Below are 24,532 nucleotides of genomic sequence, written 5' to 3' on the forward strand. Positions count from 1 at the left end.
TCCTGGAAATGTCAGCGTTAGAGCTGGCAGGGTCTTGGGGGCTCGTTAACACGAGTTCCTCACTTTACAGCTGATGTTCCCTTTGCCGAGGCCGCTGGGCTGGCAAATCATCATCAAGACTACAGGCTAATGTGTGGATTCTGATTTAATTTAAGGGAGTTTTAAACTAAAACCATACAGAAGCTAACATCTTTTTGTTCCCCATCCATTTAAGCCCCCCCTTTTATTTTTCATCATCTTTTCACTATGTATCATTGTAGCCGATTCTCTACTTTTCCAAATTTTTATTTTTTATTACTGTATTTTTGGACCATAAGACACACCTAGGTTTTACAGGAGAAAAATAGGAAAAAAATTTTGAAGCAAAAAATGTGGTAAAATATCTAATAACATAAATAACACAATTATTTCACCAATGTAAATGCAAACAGAACTCAACAGCAGCATTAACAACCATTATTCCTCCCAAATTTGGGGGGAGAGGAAGGGTGCATCTTATAGTCCGAAAAATGCAGTACACAATAACTTCTTTTACTTCTCATATCATCCAATGATATGATATGATATGATATGATATGATATGATATGATATGGGTTCTCGGGGAATGCTGGTAATGTTACCTCTTTCTTTCACCTCCCCTATTAACAGGAGACTTTATCTAGTAGGCCAGTCAAATTCCCATTTTGCCATATTTTGCAGATTTTTTTTCTAAGGCTAGAGTTTGTGAGAACATTTTTACCATAAACAGTTCTATTTCATAGTATGGTTTCATGGTCATGATCTGCAAGAGCTGGCAATACATTAAGAGGAACACCTGAGAAGGTGACCCTTTCTTCTCTCCCCGGCTCACGTGAATAGGGGCAGGGTCATAGGAGCAACCAGTCTAACCCCAGTCATTCGAGGTGATGCTAAATGCACCACAGCAGGCCGGGTGCCCAGGTTGACTGGCTCTCAACAAGTAGCAGAAGGCTTAGTTATGGCTGTATTCTTTGGAAAACTCTTAATCATAAAATTCCCCTGAAAAAAAAAACTGAAGAGGTTCGAAGCCTCATTGCTACCAGGAACCGGAACCCATGGATTCGTGCTGGATGGCTATCAGCATGAGGTGCAGCTTCAGGAAGCAGAGCCTGGAAAGGAAGACAGAGTCGTGAGGAAGGGGAGGACAGCTGAGCGCTGCCTAGCAACCACTCAGACTGGCGCTCTGCACCCGGGAGAACGCCGGCCCCTCGGCGGAGGAAGTGCCTCCCAAACCTGGAATTCCCCCTTGTGGGGGAATCCTGCCTGAAGTAACTCAAGGTCATCGTGCCAGTGGGGCAGAGATGAAATTGTCCCCCAAATTCCAGGTTGCAAAGACTCAGACTTATTCACTCTTATGTCTTATAGTCTTATATCTTCCGTGCTTTTCATGGAGCCCGACCTACAGAGAGTCATCAATGACCCTTGTTGGAAGAATGTCGTTGCATAACAAAATGTGGAAAGTCCTTCTTTTAACTTACCGGGAGACTTCAGGAAAAGTCATCCCCACGAAGTCATCAGAGAGACGCTGAGTCAGGATTTTGTTCCTCAGGCCATTTACAAAAATTTTTTGCCAGGGCTGTTTCGGATTAACCTGTAATATACAATTATGCCACATGAAGCACTGGACATGGAATATGAGATGCCATCATTCAAGCTGTATATTTTGCTAAGCAGCAAACGAGTACCCATTGCACTTAGGTGGTAGGAAGGGGGTTTGTCCTAGTGCTTAACTGAAGAAATATCAAAGGAAGAAGAACTAAAACTCTGACATACATCTCAATTCTTTTCACTAAAGAGTTCACAATGAAGTAGAAGCATAACATAGTTTCTTCCCACAGGGCATCCAAGAAGCCTTGCTGGAAATTAGAATTCTTCTCCCAATAATTTCAGCAAAGTGGCCTGGATTTTAAATTAGTAATAAGATGGGGAGGATAATATACAATCTAAGTTGTCTCTCCCTAGATATGGCTGTTTAAGGTTGGTTTTTTAAACATAGTATTTTTTAACTGACTAACTACCAGCATACCTCATTTTACTGTGTTTGATTTTATTGCACTTCACAGATGTTGCTTTTTTTTTTTTACAAGTTGACTGCAAGACCCTCCACCAGCAAAGATAATGAGTCACTTTATTGAGGTACTCACTTTATGGTGATGGTCTACAACCATCCCGAAATATTTCGGAGGAATGATTCTAAGTACTTACCACACAAAAAAATACACATGGTTTCTGCTCAGTATCAGAACCCTTCATGGATTCAAATGAACTCAAAGAGCCACCCTTACTAATAGAAATGCAAATGTAAAAATCAAAGATTAACAGTTGGTTTCTAGATAGGTGGGAGATGTGAAGGGAAAATGGTCTCTCTCAAAAAGGCTAGATCCAACCTGAGAAGACAGGGGCGATTGCACTGCCCACCTCCATTACTTGTGTGAGATCACTCACAATTTTGTTGCGCTCTCACGGATCCTCCTCACACTCCCAGACCTACTTCCACGAGAGCCACCACCGCGCTGTTCTGACGTGGCAGGAGCATGCGCCTTAAAGCCCAGAATCTCAGATAAAAGTCTGGGATTTGTATAAACTCTGCAACATCGTAGCCATGGAGAGTTCATGCCAGTTCAGAAATACTTCTCCAATGGTCATTTTGTGGTTTAGGAAAAACAAATGAAAAAACATAAACACAAACAAATATTTCTGCCCTGCTAAAGAAGATCACTATTTCATGCAACCCAGGCACCCTAATGCTTCCCAAGACTCAGCCGAGTCTCCTGCCTTTTCCCAGTCTCTTAGATCCCTCTGTTGAGGAGGGCTCACCTCATTGGGCAGTTCATACCACTCCTTAAGTCCCTACTACTGAGGAAATTGACTTAGTGTTTTTAATCTAAATGTTTCACTTTTGGAAAGGGATAAAAAAAATGATAACCATAGAGCTAGAGAAGACTTTCCGAGTTAGTTTTTAAAAGGTCAGAAAGGGAAACAGGAAGACAAAAAGGATTTTGGATTTGGATGGTAGAATCGGGGAGCTCGAGTAAACCGGCTGGATTAGACCTAATCCACATGTAAGCCTGTGAGGGATTTCTTTGTGCCTAACACTGACGGGACTGCTTTGCAAGCTACGAGTTCTCACCATATACTCAATATAGTAAAAAACAAGGAAAGACATGCTATCGATCCAAGGCCTTTTGATCTGACTACTCGGGAGTTTTGCAAATATTAACTCAATACTTGGAAAAATCTGGTTATGAGATTAATAACTCTCATGTGTAGGTGCAGTAACTCTCATCTGTAGAGGCAAAACCTAACAGTGAAAGTTCAGCACCTAACCTGAGAAAGGTGGGGCATAAGGTATTGGAATTCAGACCATTAAGCCTAAGCAAGTAGTTAATTACAGAATGCAAAACATGAGAGCAGCACACAGCATTAAAAAGTCTTGCTCTGACTCACGCTACCCAGTTCAGGATTTCTGAAAGTAAGTTTACTTCTAAAAAAAATGATCATGACCACAAATATCTCTCAATTCCTGTATTCCCAAAACCAGCTTATGACGAATATTGGTAGATGATCATCCTCGGTGAGGAGGATACAATTTAAGACCAAGACTCTTATGCTAAGTGAAATAAGCCAGTGGGTGAAAGACATACCATATGATCTCACTTAGAAGAGGAATCTAATGAACAGAAATGAACTAATGAGCAAAAAAGAAGCAGAGGCACAGAATCATGGAACAGACTAACAGTGATAAGAGGGGAAGAAGGAGGTAGGGACTGGTTGAAAGAAGGTGAAGGGATTAGTCAAAGGACATCTGTGAAGGACACATGGACACGGACAGTGGTGAAGGGTCTGCTTACGGAGGTCGGGGGTGGGCTGGGTGGATGGGGGTGAAGGGGAAAATGTGGGACAACTATAATACTATAGCAGTATCAACAATAAAATATTTTTAAAAATAAAATAAAGCAAGAAAAGAAAAAAAGAGAAAAGCATACAAGGGCTGGTTTTACATTTCTACCTCCTGTTCCCATGAGAGAGATGAGGTCTTCAGATAGAGAACCCATTCCTTTCGTTCTCTCCACAGAGACTAAAATTGCAATCGTCCCAGCTGATGTTGCCGTTTTCTTCCACTTTCTAACTGTACAACACAAAGAGGACTTCCTGACAAGCCATTTCCTAGGCCAGACACAGTGACCACTAAGCAAAAGGCTAAAACATGGTCACTGGGGGCACCAAGCTCATTTCTGTCTGCCCGATGGCCATTTCTATTCATCTGCATATCACGTTTCCTCACATTCACAGAAAGAATCGCAGAGGAATTCTATGTGTTCCAAGTAGCATTATGTTGGCCGAAGCATCATTCACCTTTGATGCTTTTCCTTAATAGCACCAGAAGAAATGTACACAGTTTTTGAATTTCTTGAACAAGGGAAGTAAGTGTGAAGAGAGACCAGGAGGAAAATTGCATGTAAAAAGGCAAATGTGGACTGGTGATTAAATGGAGAGAAAGGTCAGTTTCTGGAGAGCCTTTGGACAATGGGATACCAGGCCCAGCTGAGGGTTAAAACATTTCATGGGAAGAGTACTTCAAAGGCCATACTCTGTGCTTTGTTACTTCATTTCAACAGCCCTTTTTAGCTGGTTACTTTGTCTCAAAGGTGATGTGGGAGACTGTAGAGCCCCAGCAACCATAAGGATGGGGCAGAGTTGTCAGAATGCAGGTCAGGAAAGTCTAGTTCTGCTACTCACTTGTTATATGCCCAGGTTATTTAGCATCGTTGACCCATGACTGAGACACTACCTTGAAATATTATTAAGGGGAGACATGATGTATTTAAAATGCATAACACATAGAAGGTATTTGATTTGTGGTCATTATTATGCTGTATGGAATGGCTCCCAAATAACCTAGAAATTTGGATTTTAATTATTATTTGCATTATTATTTATGCTTGATAAATACAATTATTTATTATCATGTTGATTATTTTCTATTAATTTATATTTAAATATATGACTTATCCACTAATAACATAACCTTTAATTATATTTCTACTTTCAATAACTCACAGTGCTCCTACATTTATGAATACATTTACATTCATATTATCATGGAACAGGTAGGAAGCAGAGTTATGATCTATGTTTTGCATGAGATACAGATAAATATTCTTAGGCAAGAATAAGATAAATAGCTTTTTTCAAGGTCAGTGCAGTCCCTGGGAACTCAATCTAGATTTCTCAATCCCTTTCCAGCTCGGGGAGAAGTTAAATCTAATTTCTTGGGGCCTTTTGCTTTTCCCCAATTTTTGTATCTATTTCTGATATTAATGTGTGAGAACATGGGGATGGAGCCAAGACCCAACATCGATTTACAAGGCTACCTTACTGTTTTGCTCAAGAAATAGAGATGTTAGAAAAGTACACAAGCCGGGCACCAAACAGCCTTGGGCCATAAGTCCAAGCTTCAGTTCAGCAAAACAGATGATGTTGTCTCCGGTAGTCCAGTCCCAGCTGGGGATCTTTGGCAGAAAAACCTGTTTCACGGTAGAAAGTAGATCAGATATTAAGACTAAAAATAATTTGAGAAAGCTCTTTCTATCCAAATGGCTTTATTTTACTTTAAAGCATTTATTGTACCCAGGTCAGGAGAAAAGAACAAATTGAACATTTAGAAGTAGTTAGTGGTCAGCTGCTTCACTTTGTAAAACAAAAATAGCAAGTTGCAAAAACAGGTCAAATGGCTTAGGCTCTGATTCTACTAAAAATTTACAATCTTTTCTGTTTATTTATTTTTGAGGGGTATTGTTTTTATTAAGGCATAGTGGATATTTAACATTATATTAGTTTCAGGTGTATAACATAAAAATTTAATATTATTTTTAATTGTTGATACTGTTACAGATGCCCGTCATTTTCCCCATAAACCCCCTCCACCTAGCCTTCACCACATTGCTGTCTATGCCCAGGCACTGTGCATAAATGTATACATGTTCTTTGACTAATATCTTCCAGTCTCCTGCAGCTCTTCCCTTCTGAGATCTGTCAGTCTGTTCCATGTATCCATGCCTCTGGTGTTATTTCATTCATTAGATTCCACATAATGGTATTTGTCTTTCTATGGCTGGGTTATTTCACTTAGCATAATATTCTCGGTTCATCCATGCTGTCTCGAAGAGTGAGAGTTCCTTTTTTACAGCTGTATAGTATTCATGGTGTAAATGTACCACATCTTTTTTATCTACTCATCTACTGATGGGCACTTGGGCTGTTTTCATCTGGGTTATTGTAAATAATGCTGCTATGAACAGAAGGGTGGCTATGAAGTCTGTCTTGAAAAAGTTCAACCATGGTTAACATAACAAGAATGGTTTGTGTGACATCAAGGTAACCTGGCAGCTGAGGAGAGTGGACTGGAATACATATGCATGTGTGAACAATGATGACTTCACTGCATGAATCAGTGGGGGCAGCAGATGCTGTTGAGTGAACATGTGTACTGCGTGGCCATCACATCCAAAATGTGAGTTCCCCTATTCTGTCTTCCATTTCACTGATCCTGTCCTCTGATTCATCTAGTCTGTGTTGAGGCCCTATATGGCAATTTTCAGTTCAGTTATTATATTCCTCAGCTCTGTGACTTCTCTTTAGTACTTTGGATATTTTCTACCAGTTTTTTGAAATATTCATTTTATTATTTATTCTTCTTCCAAGTTCAGTGACATTTTTATGATAGTTATTTTGAACTCTTTGTCAGGTAAGCCAGTTATCTCTCTTTCATTAACATATTTTTCTGAGGTTTTGTCTTGTTTTGCTTTTTGTTTAGAACACATATTTCTGTTTCTTCATTTTTATTGACTTTCTGGGTTGGTTTTTATGCATTATAGAAAACACGGACCTCTCCTAGTCTTAAAGGAATGGCCTCATGTATATGGTAATCCTTATAAGTCACGCCCACCCTAGGTCTTTCTTATCTCTCCAACTTTTGTGATTGTTTAGTCAGTATACTTGAGCTTCAGTGGCTCCCAGTAGTTGAGAGGGTGCCAAAACCTGTCAATGTCCCAGAGCAGAGGCTCTCAAGATGATTTGGAAGTTAGACCACCAGGTAGCAGCTTTTAAAATACACAAATATACCTTTTTATGAATTTACATTTATAAGTGATTAACAATCTTAATGAGACTCCAAATTTCACCTACAGTTGGCAAAAACTTTTTGAGTGTAAAGCCATTTGAAAGGAATGAATTCATCTATTACTTAGATGAACTAAGTTCGTCTAGCTCCACAGTCTAACAGACAAGGTAACTGGATAGGTTAGAAAGTTACAATACCTTGTTATGGGATTGAAGTATCTGTATGATGACTCTGGTATGAGGGCTATAGTTCTTGATAGACAGTACCCTACAAAACAACAAATATGGTCACGTGATGTACCACATACAAAGGCTTTGTAGTACAATTCAATTCAGAGTTTAGTTGGTATGTGGGTAAGCATAATAAAATGGCATATTATAAGTTTCATTGTTATGCTGTCCTCTAAAAATGTCCTGTTTAATAAGATACAGTGGTTTTAGGGACTTAGTAAAATAAATCCATCAAAAGGTCAGCTTTTGTTATTAGAAGATTGTGGTCTTCTAGGACCAATTCTTGAGAAGGAAATAAACAGTTTCATATACATTTTAGCCTTCAAACTCAAACACATTAATTATAAGAAAAGCTGAATATTGAATTATTATTTGTAGCTTGAAATAGTTTATAGACTCTCATATCCAACTTTTGCATTTTACAAATTAAGAAATTAAAGTTCATGTCATATTTATTATATTGTGCACAGTGCAAATTCTCAGCTGTCTCTTACTATTTGTGGAGTCACCTTCAGCCATTTATGTTTATTTTGCCTTGAGGGCCAGAAGATCATCTGGTTTAAGAACAATGCCATTGCCATCACAATAGTTTGAATCTGTTACAAGTCAAGTTCCTGCTCATAGATAGTTCGCAGTTAAAGATGGTAACTGGGTCTAGCCATCTTAAGAATTTCCAGTAGTCACAAGCATATCATACTGAATCATGTACAATCTTTTATCAGAACTACTGGGAAAAAGCCCAGTAAGTAAAGCCTACTAATAGCATTCTCATATCACCAATGGCATCATTATTGTTGAGTGGGAGAGGGTGTACTACTTACAATGATGCTATCTGAACAGTTATCTGTTATTTGTATGCTTGCTTTTTAAATTTAGATAGCTATTATATGAACCTTCAGGAAAGTATGTAGAGAAGACCATAGAGACTTAGGATACTGTATTTTCAACTACTTTTTTCATACATCTGCATCATCTCTGAGAGCAAAAAAGAACATAGGCAGAAACCTGTAATATGATGACCCAATGCTATGGTAAATGACATCTCCTGTTTAGGCCTGTGCACCAGGCTTTATTTTATTTTTTTAATTTAATTTATTTATCTTTAGAAGGGAAGGGAAGGAGAGAAGGAGAGAAATATCAATGTATGGTTGCTTCTGGTGCATCCCCTGCTGGGAACTGGCCCTTGCTGGGAACTGGCCTGCAACCCAGGCATGTGCCCTGATGGGAAAACGAACAGCGATCTTTTGGTTGGCAGGCCTGTGTTCAGTCCACTGAGCTACACCAGCCAGGGCTCCAGGCTTTATTTTAAAAGAGGCAGAAATAAATTCACATTGCAGCATTAAAAACACAGTACCAACTTCTTACTTCATAATGTTTGAAGTGTCTTCAGCATGTAAATCACTGCACAAAGGGTTGGCTATAATCAGGCATGCTTCTGCAGACTCCACCTATTCTTCAAGATTGAACAGCAATCATTTGTTAGCCACATGGGAAATGCTCTAGTGTTCCTCTTTTGGGTTTTCTTATGCCTTTTTTTTCATAAAATTTTCAATAAGGGATAGAACACACTTGGGGAGAAGTTGTATTAAGGATGCAATAACATCAGGACTGTAGTTCTGCAAATGCAGCAAGGGCTGTGAGGGCTGAAATGGAACTAAGACACAGGGTCTCCAACATAGAGTCTAGATTGCTTTAAAATGGGTGCATAGTTATATTTTTCGTATCATCATAATCATCAGTTTATGCCTACTGATGGGTCAAAAGATCTTTTAAAGCAATTGCCTGTATACTTGTTTGCCTTTCAGGACAGCAAAGAATGATGAAACTGGACATCTGCTTAGCTCAAAGGAAGCAGTCATTGACTCTCTGTGGATTCTGAATCTTAAGATTCTAGAAAATTATTAGTGTGGCTCTTATAAAACCCAAGGGCAGGAAAAAGAATGATTATTCTGAGTCTGTCATTTTCTGCTTCAATTCTCTATGTTAACTCTATAGATCTCTGCTTTAAAAAACTGAAGCCTTTTGATTTGTACGATTCTGTGAAACCTACATAATGAGAGGAAGATGGCTTTGATCTTAAATGAAAGCTGTCTACAGGGTTGGCCTTTAATCATTAGTTTTGGTCCCAACCTTAATGGGATCTCTGCTATTTTTCTTCATGTCCCTCCTATCAGGAGGCACATAGGTGTATTTAGAAGTTGGTAAATCTGTCCTTTGGTAAGAATCCCATTCAAATGGTAAGATCAAACACACTTTGGCTACCCGTAATTTTTACAGATCTCTTAGAATGTGCAAATAAAACAGCTCTTGATAGAGAATTTAATGAACTAAATGACTCCACTGTAAGTGTAGATGCGGAGTGAGGTCTGCTTCCTATTTGTCAAAGAGGAGCTGGAGGTCAATTACTACATTTCTTTTATGATCAATTTTTAAATTAAGAAAGTCGTATTTCCCCAAATTTAAGGGTCTAGAGTAATGGTTTTAAAAGAGCATAGATTCTATCATCTTAATTACTGCAGTTGAGGTTAACTACAAGGGAAAAAAATTAGTTCTTACCGCAACTCGCCTCAGATCCTCCCACTTCAGTGCAGATCCAGAAACAAAGGTTGTGTAGGCCATGGAGCACTTAAGTATGGATTCCAATTCCAAGGAAGGAGGAACCCTGGACAAAGAATGCAGACCCAAAGATTGAAAAAGATGACTGGTTTTGCTTCAGGGACTGTTATATTTACTTGCATTTAATGGAACCCCTAATCTCCTTTTGGAAGAAACATACATTCCATTTGTTATTAATCTACATGGTCAGGTCATGTTGACACTGCGGGCCTGATTCCAGGGATGGGTCTGAAGCTCAGGTCTAATTTGATAAAGAAATAGTACATGTGTAAACACGCGGGAGAAATTGCTGGTAGCCATCTTTTAAAACCAATCTGCCACAGTCTTCCCTCTGGCCACAAGAATTCACATCCTCCCCTGTACAAAATGCTCCCACATTCTCCTCTCCAAGTCTCCTCTCTTTATAGCAATCAGGTCCAAGTCCTGGATCTTATCTTCTTAACTCAGGTCTCGACGTGGATGGGGCTCTTCAGGCATGGCTCCACCCTATCTAAAGACCCATGAACTAAATAAATAGTCAAGTCTTACGATCCCCATCTCCACACCAAATACACCATGAAAAGTAATAGGAAAATTGCAAAAGACGTTCCCAGGCAAAAGAGGTGTGGCTTCTAATGAAAGGCATGCATGAATTGCTAGAAATCAGCAGATAGAAATTCTAAAATTTCTCTGAGTATATATTATTAGGACCCCCTACTTCAGGGGGCAGAGGGTATATTTAAATATATTTTATTGATTACGCTGTTACAGCTGTCCCAACTTTTGTTGTCTTCCTGTACCTGGTGCCTCCCATTTTCTCTACCAATGCCTCCCTTAGTTCATGTCTGTGGATTGTACATATAAGTTCTTTGGTTACTCCATTTCCTACACTGTACTTTACATCCCCCTGTCTATTTTGTACCTACCAATTTGTACTTCTAAATCCCTGTACTTTTTGATTAGAGCTCAGTTCTGTCCTTATGAGCTAAGCCATGTTCTTTTTGATCCTTGTTTCTGCCCTCTGACCCTTTGACTCACCCATTTTTTTCCTAATAAATGTCCCCTATTTGTACTTGAGTAGCTTTCTAGACTTGAATTTTGCATGTGCTACATTGGAGGCTCAGAGGCAATTTTATTTTTCATTTTGAATTCTCTTTGTCCTTTTTATCCCAAGCTGGCAGTGCTTTTACCAATAAAATTTTCTTGAAAGAACTGGCACATTTCTGTGCATATTATTCAGGCATGGCATGTCCACAAAGTCACAGTCATGATTCTTCTGGTGATGAATCACCAGATGAATCACCTTGCCTGATGGAAAGGAGCATCAGTTAAGTCACCACCTTAAATCCTTCTGAGGTCTTAACAAAGTGTCCTCAGTTGCATCCTTCATTGGATCTTGACCTTGAACCTTGAGGTCACATTTTATAGGCAGCGTCTTAGATTTGACTTTTTTTCTTCTGCTTAGATCATTTTCCTCTTTGAAAAAAATTTTTGGTCAGCTAGAGAGACTGTTCTGAAGCTTCTACATTTCTTTTACATTATGCTAAAAACTAAAAAGTTTCTTCTCCAGTTCTATTTTCTTACCTTATCACACATGATTATGTGATGGCAAATGACACTCAACATTCACAGGAAATTTTCTTAACCACACTTCACAACTGCGTAAGTACATTTTTCTATCTTCCCAGTTACTTTTAGTGACACTGTTACCAAGATTCTGCTCTTCTTCCAATCCCTAATAGCGCTTTCCTCACCATTTTTCTGGCCTCTCCTAAGAGTCTCCATGCAACCCTCCCAGTCTCTGCCTACCACTCGTTCCTAGGAAAAGGCCACATTTTGGCCTTTGTTATAATAGCACCCCACTGCCACTACCATACTACTGTTTTGTTTCTGAAAAACAAACCATTTTAGAACTTACTGACCTAAAACAAAAATAATACATTATTTTTCAGGAGTTTATGGTAGGCTGGCCTCAGCAAGGTAATTCTACATAGTGTCCACCATGACCGTCCATGTGGGTACACTCATCAGAGAGTTTCACTAAATGCTGGAATGATCAAAATGACTTTGCTCACAATTGCTGTCTCAGCTACCTGAATAGAGCAGGTGAGGTCTGGCTGGGCCTACTCCCCAGCAAGCTAGTCTGACTTTTTATATGATGTATTAGGGCTTAGGGACTCTCCTGGAGTGAAAGTTGAAACTGCCAGTCTTCCGAAAGGCCAGGCCTAAACTAGCCAAGTGCCACCACATTCTATGTATCAAATCAAGTCACTGGCCAGGTCAGATTCAAAGGGAAGAAAAAAAGACTCCATATTTTACCAAGAGGAGAAGCATGAATGCACAGTAAGGGAAGAAAATGTTAATAGCTGTGTTAAAGGAAAATCTACCATAATTATAGATGGTGATAAGTGCTTTAAAGAAAATATGACAGAGTAAAGAGACAGAAGGATTAGAAGATACTAATTTAGAAGAATAGAAAAATTCTCTCCAAGTGTTGAAGGATGAAAATAAACTGGTTATATAAAGGTAGAAGAAATTCTGAGCAAAAACAAAAATCAATAAAGTAGCCTTTATAGAAATTCAGGAGAGACAAGATACTAACTTTGAACAGGGTTGTGATAGTGGAAATGAAATGGTAGAAATGGGATTAGAATGTATTTAGGAGACAAAACTGATGATATTGATGAAAGTGTATACAGGGTTTGAGGGAGATAGGAGTATCGAAAAAATGCTTAGTTTTCTATTTCAACTATAAAATGTGTAAAAGTTCATGTTAATCCTATATATATTCTTATGTAAGATCAAAATATCATTTCAAATCTGCCTGACTTGTTTGAGTGATGTCTGAATAACTGATTCACTATTATTTTAGTTTCCTTCACATTATACTAAATCAATTCCAGAGAGCTGAAGTATAAGAAAAATTTCCATATGAAAACACAGAAATGCTAGAGAAATATTTATTTAATTCTAGAATAGAGAGGCCTAAGAATGTAAGAAAAACAACAAACCAAAAAATAAAAATAAAGAGTGAATGGGCTGAAGTGCATGTGGACCAAATGCTCCTGTAGTAAAATAAAAGCACAAAACTTAAAAGGCAAAGAGGGAGAAAAATATTTATAACACGTGACATAAAACAGCTAATATCAAAACATATTGAGTGCTTAACTCAGTAAAATAGCAGATGACCAGTCTCACAGAAAAGGGGATAAAAGAAATGAAGAGGAATTTCAAAAAGGAATGCAAATCATCAAAACACACAAATGTTGTCCCATCTCACGAGGAACTAAAATTGTAAGATAAACAATTAGAAACCATTTTGCCAACTTCAAAATCTTTTTGTATTAAATATGCACTTCTCAGTGCTTCACCAAACCTTTGACTCTGCTTATGAAAAGGTACACTGCATAGAACAAAAACATCATCAAAAAAATCCTTGGCGCATCTATTTGAACTTTAGATGTCCACCTGTGATCATTAACAGTTAGAGTTGTAATTATGAAATGTGCCAGACTTGTGCACAGAATCATGGTCATCTATAATAGTAATAAGTATAGTATAACCTTAATGATACGGCATCACTTAATAGTACATATACAGAAAAACTTCTGGCGAGATACAGTCCCAAACTTTTTCTGAAAATAACTTTGATCATGAGCTCACTTTTTCTTTTCTTTTTGCTTCTTATTATTTCTAACTTTTCTATGACTATTACAAGGTTAATTTTGTTCCATTTAAAACATTCACATGTATTGCAAGCATTAATTTAGAGCTCATGAGCCAAATGGATTCACTCACTCTCCCAGAAAGACAATCTCTGTTTTGATCTCCCCTGACTTATGACGCAGGAAGTTCCTCAGGAAAGCAGTCACACTGTCCACGGTGATGTTTCCACAGACCACGATGAACCTAGGGGCAAGAGCATGTCAGGTAGATTAGCTAAGGAACACAAGTAGACATCTTCCTGTCTAGATTTAGAGATGGACCATGAGCTTACACTTAATTTTAAATAAATTTGGTATTTGAATCACACAGATTTGAAAAATAGAAACAATCAGAACTTTATCTCCATGATACAAAAGAAGCATAAGATTTCTGTTGCCCCTAGTTCATCTCATATAGGGTATCACTTCACACATTTGGATTACACATGGCTTTTTAGGACTACGACAATAACTCACAACTACTATGATTTTCATGGTTACTTACAACTTTTTAAGCATATATTTTATTCATTATGCTATTACAGTTGTCCCATTTCCCCCCCTTTATTCCCCTCCACCCTGTACTGCCCCTCCCACCAGCATTCCTCCCCCTTAGTTCACGTCCCTGGGTTGTACATAGAAGTTCTTTGTACACTTCTTATATTATGCTTAACTTTTCCCTGTCTATTTTGTACCTACCATTTATGCTTTTTATTCCTTGCACTTTTTCCCCCTTCTCCTTCCTTTCCCTCCCCACTTATAACCCTCCAAGTGATCTCCATTTCTGTGATTCTGTTCCTGTTCTGTTTGTTTGCTGTTTGTTTGTTTATTTAGGTTTGGTTGTTGATAGTTCTGAGTTTAATCATTTTAGTGTTCATATTTTTGATCTTCTTCTTTTTCTTAGATAAGTCCCTTTAACATTTCATATAATAAAGGCTTGGTGATGATGAACTCCTTTAACTCAACGTTATGTGGGAAGCATGTTATCTGCCCTTCCATTCTAAGTGATAGCTTTGCTGGATAGAGTCATCCTGGATGTAGGCTCTTGCTTTTCATGACTTTAAATACTTTTTTCCAGCCCCTTCTTTCCTGGAAGGTTTCTTTTGAGAAATCAGCTGATAGCCTTATGGGAACTCTTCTGCAGGTAACTTCTCTTTTTCTCTTGCTGCTTTTAGGATTCTCTCCTTTTCTTTAATCTTGGGTAATGTAATTATGATGTGCCTTTGTGTTCGTTTCCTTGGATCCAAATTCTTGGGACTCTGAGCTTCCTGGACTTCCTCGAATATATTTCCTTTGCAATATTGGGGGAGTTCTCCTTCATTATTTTATCAAATAAGTTTTCAATTTCTTGGTCTTCCTCATCTCTTTCTGGTACCCATATGATTCAGATGTTGGAATGTTTAAAGTTGTCCCAGAGGTTCCTAAGCCTCTCCTCATTTCTTTGAATTCTTGTTTCTTCATTGTGTTCTGGTTGAATGTTTATTTCTTCCTTCTGGTCCAAACCATTGAGTCCCAGTTTTCTTCCTGTCACTGTTGGTTCCCTGTACATTTTCCTTTATTTCAATTTTCATAGTCTTCACTTTTTCCTGTATTTTGCAACCATACTCAACCATTTTTGTGAGCATCCTGATTACCAGTGTTTTGAACTGTGCCTCTAATAGGTTGGCTATCTGTTCATCTTTAGTTGTATTTTTTCTGGATATTTGATCTGTTCTTTCATTTGAGCCATTTTTTTTGTCTCAGCATGCCTGTTACATAGTAAGGGGTGGAGCCTTAGGTATTTTCCAGGGCAGGGCAACTGACATCACTGCCTTGTGGCACTGTTTGTGGGGGAGGGGTCCGAGTGGGAACAATGCTGCTTGTTTGGCTCTCCGCCAGCTTTCAGTCATTTCCTCCACTACCCACAAGCAAACTGGGCCCTTCTGGTGCTGAATCCCAGGTGGGTGGGTTTGTGTACGTTCTAGGATGCTGTGGGTCTCTCCAACAAACTCTTCTGTGAGGCCGGGAGTTTCTCCTGTCACCTCAGCCCCCACAGATTTTTACAGTCAGAGGTTTCAAGGTTTCATTTCCCTGCTCTAGAACCCTGAGTTGCACTGTCTGTCTTGCTCCCCAGTTGCTTTTCCCGGTTTATCTGTGAGCAAATGTGGGACTGCTTGCTCTACCACCAACCACCTCACCACTCATGTCCTCCAGCCACCGCCATCTCTGTCCCTCCTACTGGTCTGGATGAATGTTTCTTTAACTTTTTGGTCGGTGGACTTCCATACAGTTTTAGTTTCTTGAGTTCTGGGTTGTTTTTTGTTTTTAAATGTGTTGTTGCCCCTCTTTTGGTTGTATGAGGAGGCACAGTGATCTACCTATGACTCCATCTTGGCTGGATGTCAGTTATTTATAACTTCTAATGGACTTGTAAATGTGTAATTTGATTTTACTTTTTACTTGATTCCTGATTGGATGATAAAATCACTTTTCACTGAGGAACAATGGCTAAGAATGTTTTATTGATTTTCCCATAGTTAAACGCTATGGCTGAGGTAGCGCTGGGATCTAGGTATTTCTGTTTATCTTCCACATCTAAAATTATCCAGCAGTCAGAGAAAAAGTGAGTCTAATGAAGAGACACCTAGGACAGTTGCAAAAGTGTAAGCATGTAACTTTTATGGTAAATAAGAGTTGCCAGTTGCCTTAGGCTTAATATATATATATTTAAAAACCTGCTTTACCCTAAATTTTCCAGACCATACTGGCTTATTTACCATGGGTCACATATCTGTTCCCCAAATAAACTGGATTGAACTTTGGCTTATGTAGTTTATTCCATCGTTTTGATTCACTTTGTTATTTTTTGTCCTAGGTCAGTCTCGATTTTCACCCAACTGCATGAAGAGACCACTCCAAAGGAACTTACCTCCACTGCACCTCCTTCCTCTGTGGGAGACAAAGACTAAACAAAAGAGAATCACTTCAAATTTAAGGTCTCCAATTTGTTTTTTTTCCCTTGGATGTGAAAAGCATAATGGAAACTGAAGTAAAGTATATCATCAAAGAAACAGAGTAAGAACAAATCCGTTTTCCTCCTGGGAATTAGTGTCTGTGGCATGGGCACAGGAGATCTGTGAAATGCTGGAGAAGGGGCTGAGATTGCTCCTCACTCTAGCAAACTCCCGCCTGTGAATTGGCCCCGTAGGTTTAGGGGAGCTAGGGCTAAGGCAACTAAATTATTTTAAATTCAATCTGTGTTTTGAATTTGACCCATTATGTAAAGTTAGCCTGAGTTAACCACATGGTTGAAATGAATAAGACAAATAGTAATGGGTATAAGAGAATAGTTAGCAATGAGGAAGGTCAAAATATTGTCACAATCAATACTTGATAATGAATGACAATATCATCTATCATTTTAGTTAATTTAATGTTCTTGTGGACATCTGTGTAGTAGTTTGTATCAAGTAGCAAATATTATCTTCTTATGGCATTTGTTTTAGCACAACCCTCTTTAGTGAATGAAGTGTTCTGCCAATATATCCACCCAGGCCAAGCATTCGGTGTTTAGAAACAGATATGTGACTAGCAGAATATCTCAAACAAGTATAGTAGAAATTATGCTTGAAAGCTACTTACTTCTTTCCTTTGAGCACATCATAGGAACTGGTGTATTTCTTCTTGTTACCGAAAAGCTCCACCATCTCAGGGATATAGTTTGCAAATATTATCTAAAATGGTCAGCAAATAAAACCTTAATCTCATTATTTTAAAGGATACACCCAAAATTTGAGGTTATAAAGAAGAAAGAAGGTACACAAAACTTTGTTTTATCTTTGAGGGGCATCACTGTGAACTATGTATTTAAAAAGAGATAATTTCTTTTCTTACTTCAACCTTCACATTTGGTTAAAGTTGAATAAAATGCTTTTCAGCATTCAAAATGGTGACAGCGATGAAACAAGGACAAGCAGTGAGGCAACCTCCTTCCCTTTTTGTCCCTTTATCACTACCAACTGCCCTTCTGACTCTAAGACTTGCTGTTATTTAGGGCGCTAGTGGGGGGCGCACATAGGGAAATAAAGTGAAGAGATGTAGTGATGTGGACAGTGCAATGTCACAAAGGTGAAGTGGAGGACTCTGGTATGGTTTTTAAGGAACTGAAATTAGAAACTAAAGAAAAGGAGGTTTCCATTGTTCTTGACACAAAGTCCCGAACCACACACAGACTCTTACTCGTCTGAAGTACAATGCTGGTTTGGAGGGCTTACTCATTTGAGTTGGAAATAAGAGCCCTTTTTTCAGATCCAATCTCAAATGCCCTTCCTCTTTGGAAGAAACTTTCATCTGAAGGGCCAGAGATTGAGGAAGATACTGATACTCAAATCAATGTAGAGGCTAATAAGGAAAGTCTACTTCTCCTTTGTCCAGAGTCCTCATCTTTGGAGACCAAACAATCGCATCTCATGCTCCAGGGGATGCAATTTGGGAAAATGTGGGATCCATAGGGCTTTCCATTTGACACCTGAACAATGTAACATTCACGCTCAAGCCCAAACTGTTTCATTTCTCACCATTAACCAAACACTTATAATTTATGTAGCTACATTCAAAAGATATTAAAAGTATTCTGCAACAACATGGATGGATCTGGAAAGCATTATGCTGAATGAAATAGGCCAGGGGTTGAAAGGCAAATACCATATGATCTCACCTTTAACAGGAAGCTAAACAACAAAACAAACAAGCAAGCAGAATAAAAACAAAGACACTGAAATAGAGAACAAGGGGACAGTGACCAGAGGGGAGAGGGAAGGGAATTTAAGGGGGAAAAAGGGGAGGGATTTGGAGGAACAAATATGAAGGACACAGGGACAAGAACTAAGGGGGGTGGAAATGGGAGGGAGGTGGGGAGCACCGGGTGGGGGGCTGGGATGGGAGAAATAGACAAAAAAAACTGTACTTGAAAAATAGCTAAATAAAATAAAATAAATAAATAAATTTTAAAAAGTATTCTTCACCAAACTCCCCAGGGTGAAAAACATGATGAACGTTCGTCCCAGGGATGTCTTCGCTACCACGTCTCCGAAGCCGACAGTTGACGTTGTTGCCATGACCAGGTAAATGGACTCAAAATATGATATATTCTGTGAGTTTTTGCCTTTGAGCCAGGGATCCCCAGAATTTTCCACCTGTCCAAAAAGAAAAAGACACAGCAAAGGTCTCTGAATGGATTACAAGGGAAGTTTACAAAGGACAGATGAAATCACGTAATTCAATTCTAAATTCTAACGCAGTCTAAATGACCCCTATGCTGTTGCAAAGTGTTGGCAGATTGTGGGCAGTGATTGTGAAGTCTTATTTTCTTCCATTGTGATTGTTGCTGGAATCTTGTCGCCCGAGCCCACATTCGGGCGGAATAGTGGAATTCACTGCCCATATCTCTCTCTTTTCGAGTGGGCACAACACCACCACCTGGAGCAATTGCTGTTCATTCTCATTTTTCACCAAATCAGGATTACCTATCATTAAAGGAAGGAGCACTCCAGACAGCACTTTATTTTAGCGAGCTTAACCTCATGAAAGCAGGTGTCTGAGGAAAAGCAAAACGAGCTTCCCAGGTTGTTTCCCCCACTTCCCACAAAAATCTCTTCAGTGACTAAAATAACTCTGAAAAATATTTCCTCTGACTGCCCCCCTCAGTCTCCATGTTTCAAGGAAACTAAATTAATCAAGTTATCTTTGTTACATTAAATAAAAAGAGTAACCTAGATAATGACACTATACTTTATCTATATATATAGGGTATATAAACTCATTATAAATATACAGTATCTGAATATATCACAACAAATAACATATAACAATTATATAGAACATATATAATTTTCCTCTTTTCCATTTTAGGCATATTTTCCAAATACCTTACATATTCCTTTGACATATTCATTTTCTATGTGATATAAAAATAATAAAATACTAAATTAAAGATGCCTAGGCAAAGTAGGATTTTGTTTTATTAAGAACTGGAATAGAAATTAGAAATAATGTAGTTTGCTCAGGTATATGATCACTTTTTAAAAAAACAATTTTATTTATTTTTAGAGAGAGGGGAAGGAAGGTAGAAAGGAGAGGAACATGGAGGTGCTGCCCTTCACATGACCCTGGTGGGACCAGGCTGCAACCCAGGCATGTGCCCCGACTGGGAATCGAACCAGCGACATCTCATCTTGTGGGATGACACCCAAGTGAGCCACACCAGTCAGGGTAGGTATGTGGTCACCTTTTAAAAGTGACATGCCCAGTGCTGACTCTTTCTTAAACCTGATGAGCAGGTTATGAGTGAGGACTCCTATAAAATCCCACTCTAAAAAAAGAAAGAAATTGTATGTCTCTACTCAATCTCCATGGCCTGTGCATTATGCTACAAAGTATACTAATCTGTTTTTTACTGACTTCTGGAGTTGTCACTATTTTCTGAGACTATTGTACTGTTAGAAAACCAAGTTTAAATCACACAGATTTTTTATCTATCTATCTATCTATCTATGTATCTATCTATCTATCTATAGATACATACACCTAGAAATATATACACACAGCTGAGTATGCAAAACCAGTTTATTGTCATATTATTTATTAATTATTGCATTATTTTCTATACAAATAACTGTAGACCCATTTTTGCCCCACTCTGTATATATTCCACCCAGGATTACAAGAGTTACTTGGGACAGTTTCCTTTAAGCTAAAACCTTACAGTGTCTTTTAATAACATCGTAGCACATGGCTTCAATCATATCCTTATACCACATGCTGTACAAACTACAACTAAATTGATTTCAACCTGGAAGTCTCCTTCAAAATAAGTTAAATAACAATTTAGGGTTTCCCTCACTCTTTTTGGGAGTATTATGTTAGTGTCTCCAAGCCCTCCCCCCTCCCCGACCCGCCCCAGACACGGGGGCCTTCTGCTGGTCCGCCTGTCTAGTCTCTGCTAGCACCCGCCTGTCAGTCCCACGTGGGGAGTAAATTAAAATTAGGAAAAAGGGTTATGAAACGTGTTAGGATACTGAATTATCTAATTTTAACTCCCTATTTGGAAGCAACTGAGTTTTTATGTTTTTAAAAAATATTTTATGTATTTATTTTTAGAAAGAGGCAAAGGGAAGGAGAAAGAGTGGGAGAGAAACATCAATGTGTGGTTGCCTCTCATGTGTCCCCTACTGGGGACCTGGCCTGCAACCCAGGCATGTGCCCTGACTGGGAATTGAACTGGTGACCCTTTGCTTCACTGGCTCCTGTTTAATCCACTGAGCTATACCAGCCAGAGCAGTTTCTATGTTTTTAAGTTTTGTGTTTCGATTTTACATTAGAAATGCTGTGGAGGAGGAGGACAGAGGGACGTGCTCCTGTCTCCTCCCTCCCTATCATTCGTACTGGTTTTATATTACTTTCACATTGCAGATGCGAGTTCTGGTCTCTGACCATAATTCCCTTAGTTACGTCTTAGTTCTATTTTAAAGTCATTCAATAATCGCCACCACTAATTTTTATCATGGTTTCTTCATTACTGAGTTCTTAATTTTGATTCGTCTCCTCTGTGGCTGGAATTTATCATCGAGACACATTTTTAAAAAGGCTCATCAGTGTTATTTTTTCTTAAAATGACAGGACAGGTTACACTGTTTTCCACACAAGCTTTGCAGTCACTGCTCTGTTGTCTTTCTGTGCTGATTGATGTTGCCAAGCAATCTGAGGCTAGTTTGAATTTTTCCCTTTTCTACAGACTTTGCTTTGTTCTGCTTGGATTCTCTCCTTATCCTCAAAGGTCACTAAACTGCCCCCAAATATGGTTAGAATAAATAATTTAGAGTTATTTTTCCTGGATTCAGTATATCTTTTAAAGATACAGTGTAGCTTCAAAACTTTATTCTAAACATCTTTCTCGGGTGCCCTTTGCCATGTCATTTTCCGCACCGGTTTAAGAGAGTTCTGAGTGGACATCGCCCATCGTCCACGGTTCCGCTCCAGCATCATTTGAGCACCTTTGTTCCTTCCATGCCAGGGTTTTGGCCTCCGTCCCGCCCGCCGTGTCTGTGAGTGTGCTTCATCACATGGACTACATGGCGGATCCTCTTGTGCAGCTTTCAGCTCTGTGACACTCTTCCTTTTCTCCGATAGCTTTCAGCCCATTTTCAACTCCTGCTGCTGCTTAATATTCCTTTATTTAAAATCTTATGCATGTAGTTTGAACGATCACTTTCAGTTTTTAAAACTCCCCATTTATATTTTTCTCAAATATAAAGCGTTTTCCTTAACTTTTGTTTCCTTGGGAAAATTATCTTGTAATTGCTCTTATAACTATTATGTTATGCAACTGTTATTAAATCGATATCTGCTCTCCTTCATATACTCTTGGCATTTCTGGTAGAATCTAAGGGGAAGCACCATATTGACTGCTTTCTGGTAAAATATTCACCTTTGAATGGTGTCAGCTCTTAGCTGTGACTATGGGAAGATGGTGAGTTGAGACAAATCACACTTTTATTTTGTTTTGTCATTTCAAATATCCTCCCACCAAAATCTGCTCTTTTCTCTGCTCTGGGATATAGCTCTTCTAGGTTGTTAACACTCTAGATGTTGGTGGGACTTACTGTAGATCCCTTTAAATTATACACCATCTGGTTACTTCTCCTTCTTTCTCTACGCGCCTCCTTGTTGGAGGTCTCTTTGCCTGGGCGACTGGATGCCCGACAAGGACGCATATTCACATGCTTAGAAGGGTCAAGCAAAAATCTTGAATGATTCCAAGAAGCCTGGCAGAGACCGTGCCCAACTCAGGAGCACACGCTACTTACAGGGAGCAGCTAGTCTTCGACCAGGACTTCTGGTGGCCTTGGCGGAAGGGGTCGGGCTTGTGTTTTCCCCCGAAATCCAGAAATCTTTTTATGTGGAAGAGCAGGCAATAAAAAATAAATGTAAACATAATTGAGTCAAACAAAAGACGCCTGTAGGCTGCATTTGGCCTGAGAGCCCCTCATTGGAACTGCCGCTGAAGGCGAAAGGTCGTTGCTCCTTCAGCACACGCTTCCCTCCCATCCTGTGATGGCCTGCAGGTCTCTGCGGGGACACGGGCCACTGCTTCTCCCATGGCAGGCCCGTGACCCTAGGACCAGTCCTCTAGGTCCAGGGGCCTGCCTTCACTGCTGCGACACTTCATTTCAGGAAAACCTTCTGCTTGCTTGAGTGCTGAGAAAGGGCGTGGCTGGTTTCAGATTTCTTGAAGTTTCTGTCACAACTTGCATTTCGTATTTGACATTTTTCTTTTTTCTTGTTACTGCTTTAATTAATTTTGAGACAAGGGCCCACGTGAAAATGACTTCTGCTATGTTTTTTTGTTTTGCTTTGCTTCTCTTAGAGGCCTGTGCAGGCTCTTATCATCCCATTTTAATTTCTGCATTTTCTCACCACTGCTCCTCCACTGTCTTAGAGCAACAAACTCTAGGAGTTACTTTCCTACTGTTGAAATCCACTTACTATATGGCTGATTAACATGGGCTAAAAACTAACCTTTCCTATAGGCAAAGGAAGCAGATTAATTTCAGAACCAAGAAATCCCCAAAGTTCCCCTTTTGCAACTCAGAAACACCTCCCCCACAATTTTCTGGTTTATAAAAGTATAGAATTATCCTTATAGCTTCAATTATTTTACTTTTTATTCTTTTTTAAAATGCTGAATATACAGCAGTAACTTTTACCTACTGCTTATACCTCTGAAGGGTAAGCTTTACTAGGGTAGGTTTTGAGAGCTGGAAGAAAGAATATAGATACCTCAAGTGTAGGAGATACATATTCACCATAAATATGGGGGTGGAGAAAACCCTACATGGGAAGTAAAAAGATAAGCCTCACGCTAGTTACAGTGATGGAGACAGGAGTTCAGAAAGATAACCTCCATTTTTTAAAGAAAAGACATTCATGCTGACCTGCAACAGGAGATGCTTACCAGGTGAATGAATCCTGCAGCCGTGAACCAGGTACTGAGAACTATTGACAACAGTTTGGAAAACTTCACTGAATTGCTAGAGGAAGAAAGACAAAGAGCTGTTGGGTTCTGACCAAGTCCCAGAAAACACAACTACCTCGCCCTCTGAAATCTTGCCACTCAAAGTACAGTTCACAGACCTGAAGCAATGGTACCCTTACCCAGGAGTGTATCTGAAATGCAGAATCCCAGGCCCCATCTGACTACAGATCTGCAGTGCTACAAGATCTTCCGCTTGATTCAAACGCATATCAGAGCTGAAGATGCGGAGCTCTGGAGCAGACCCAGCTACAGATGCGTGTGCGAAAAACTTAGATTTTGCTATGGTATCCTCTAGCCTAATCTTATTCTGCTTTTAAAAGTATAGTATATGTGTATCATCATAAAATAAATTTAAGAGATTGCTAGTTGCCTAAAGTGACTGTATGAACTGCAGTGTCCCAGGAATCCAGAGTGGGCTTGCAAAGTGAAATTTTGGGTAGTCACAGAAATGTGGTTTCATATCACCAAGCTCCTTTCAGCATCTTTGAGTGAGGAGGATCAGACCAGCTCCTGTCTCCTAAATAAGGGCCTGGCATTTACTGGAATCTCTGTGGCTTTCAGATGGGGCCACCTGTCACTGAAGAACAGCCTTTTACGATCTTGACTTTTCCATCATGCATAAACTCAGGCAGGTGGAAGTGAAATCTCCCTGGTATATAATATTCGATCCTTCTAGTGAGGCTTTAGGGGCACGGAGACTTTGAGTGGGTAACAGAAGACCAAACTGCTTAAAACTTTGTAAGTATTGCTGCTCAACTGTAGCTTTTTTTTGAGACATTTGGGTGGGTT

General features: G+C 39.2%; 1 protein-coding gene across 1 annotated transcript in view; it reads right to left on the minus strand.

Moving 5' to 3' along the window:
* Positions 1-24,532, minus strand: part of KCNU1 (potassium calcium-activated channel subfamily U member 1) — a 125,148-nt gene that overhangs the window by 78,799 nt on the left and 21,817 nt on the right. Inside the window, 10 exon segments of the mRNA XM_053660081.1 lie at positions 1,060-1,128; positions 1,498-1,610; positions 5,395-5,547; positions 7,340-7,409; positions 8,738-8,820; positions 9,929-10,034; positions 13,766-13,876; positions 17,293-17,384; positions 18,675-18,845; positions 23,663-23,738. Coding sequence (XP_053516056.1) covers positions 1,060-1,128; positions 1,498-1,610; positions 5,395-5,547; positions 7,340-7,409; positions 8,738-8,820; positions 9,929-10,034; positions 13,766-13,876; positions 17,293-17,384; positions 18,675-18,845; positions 23,663-23,738 — 1,044 coding nt within the window.

Source organism: Artibeus jamaicensis, unplaced genomic scaffold, assembly GCF_021234435.1.
Source record: "Artibeus jamaicensis isolate MK-2021 breed Jamaican fruit bat unplaced genomic scaffold, CSHL_Jam_final scaffold_833, whole genome shotgun sequence".
NCBI lineage: Eukaryota > Metazoa > Chordata > Mammalia > Chiroptera > Phyllostomidae > Artibeus > Artibeus jamaicensis.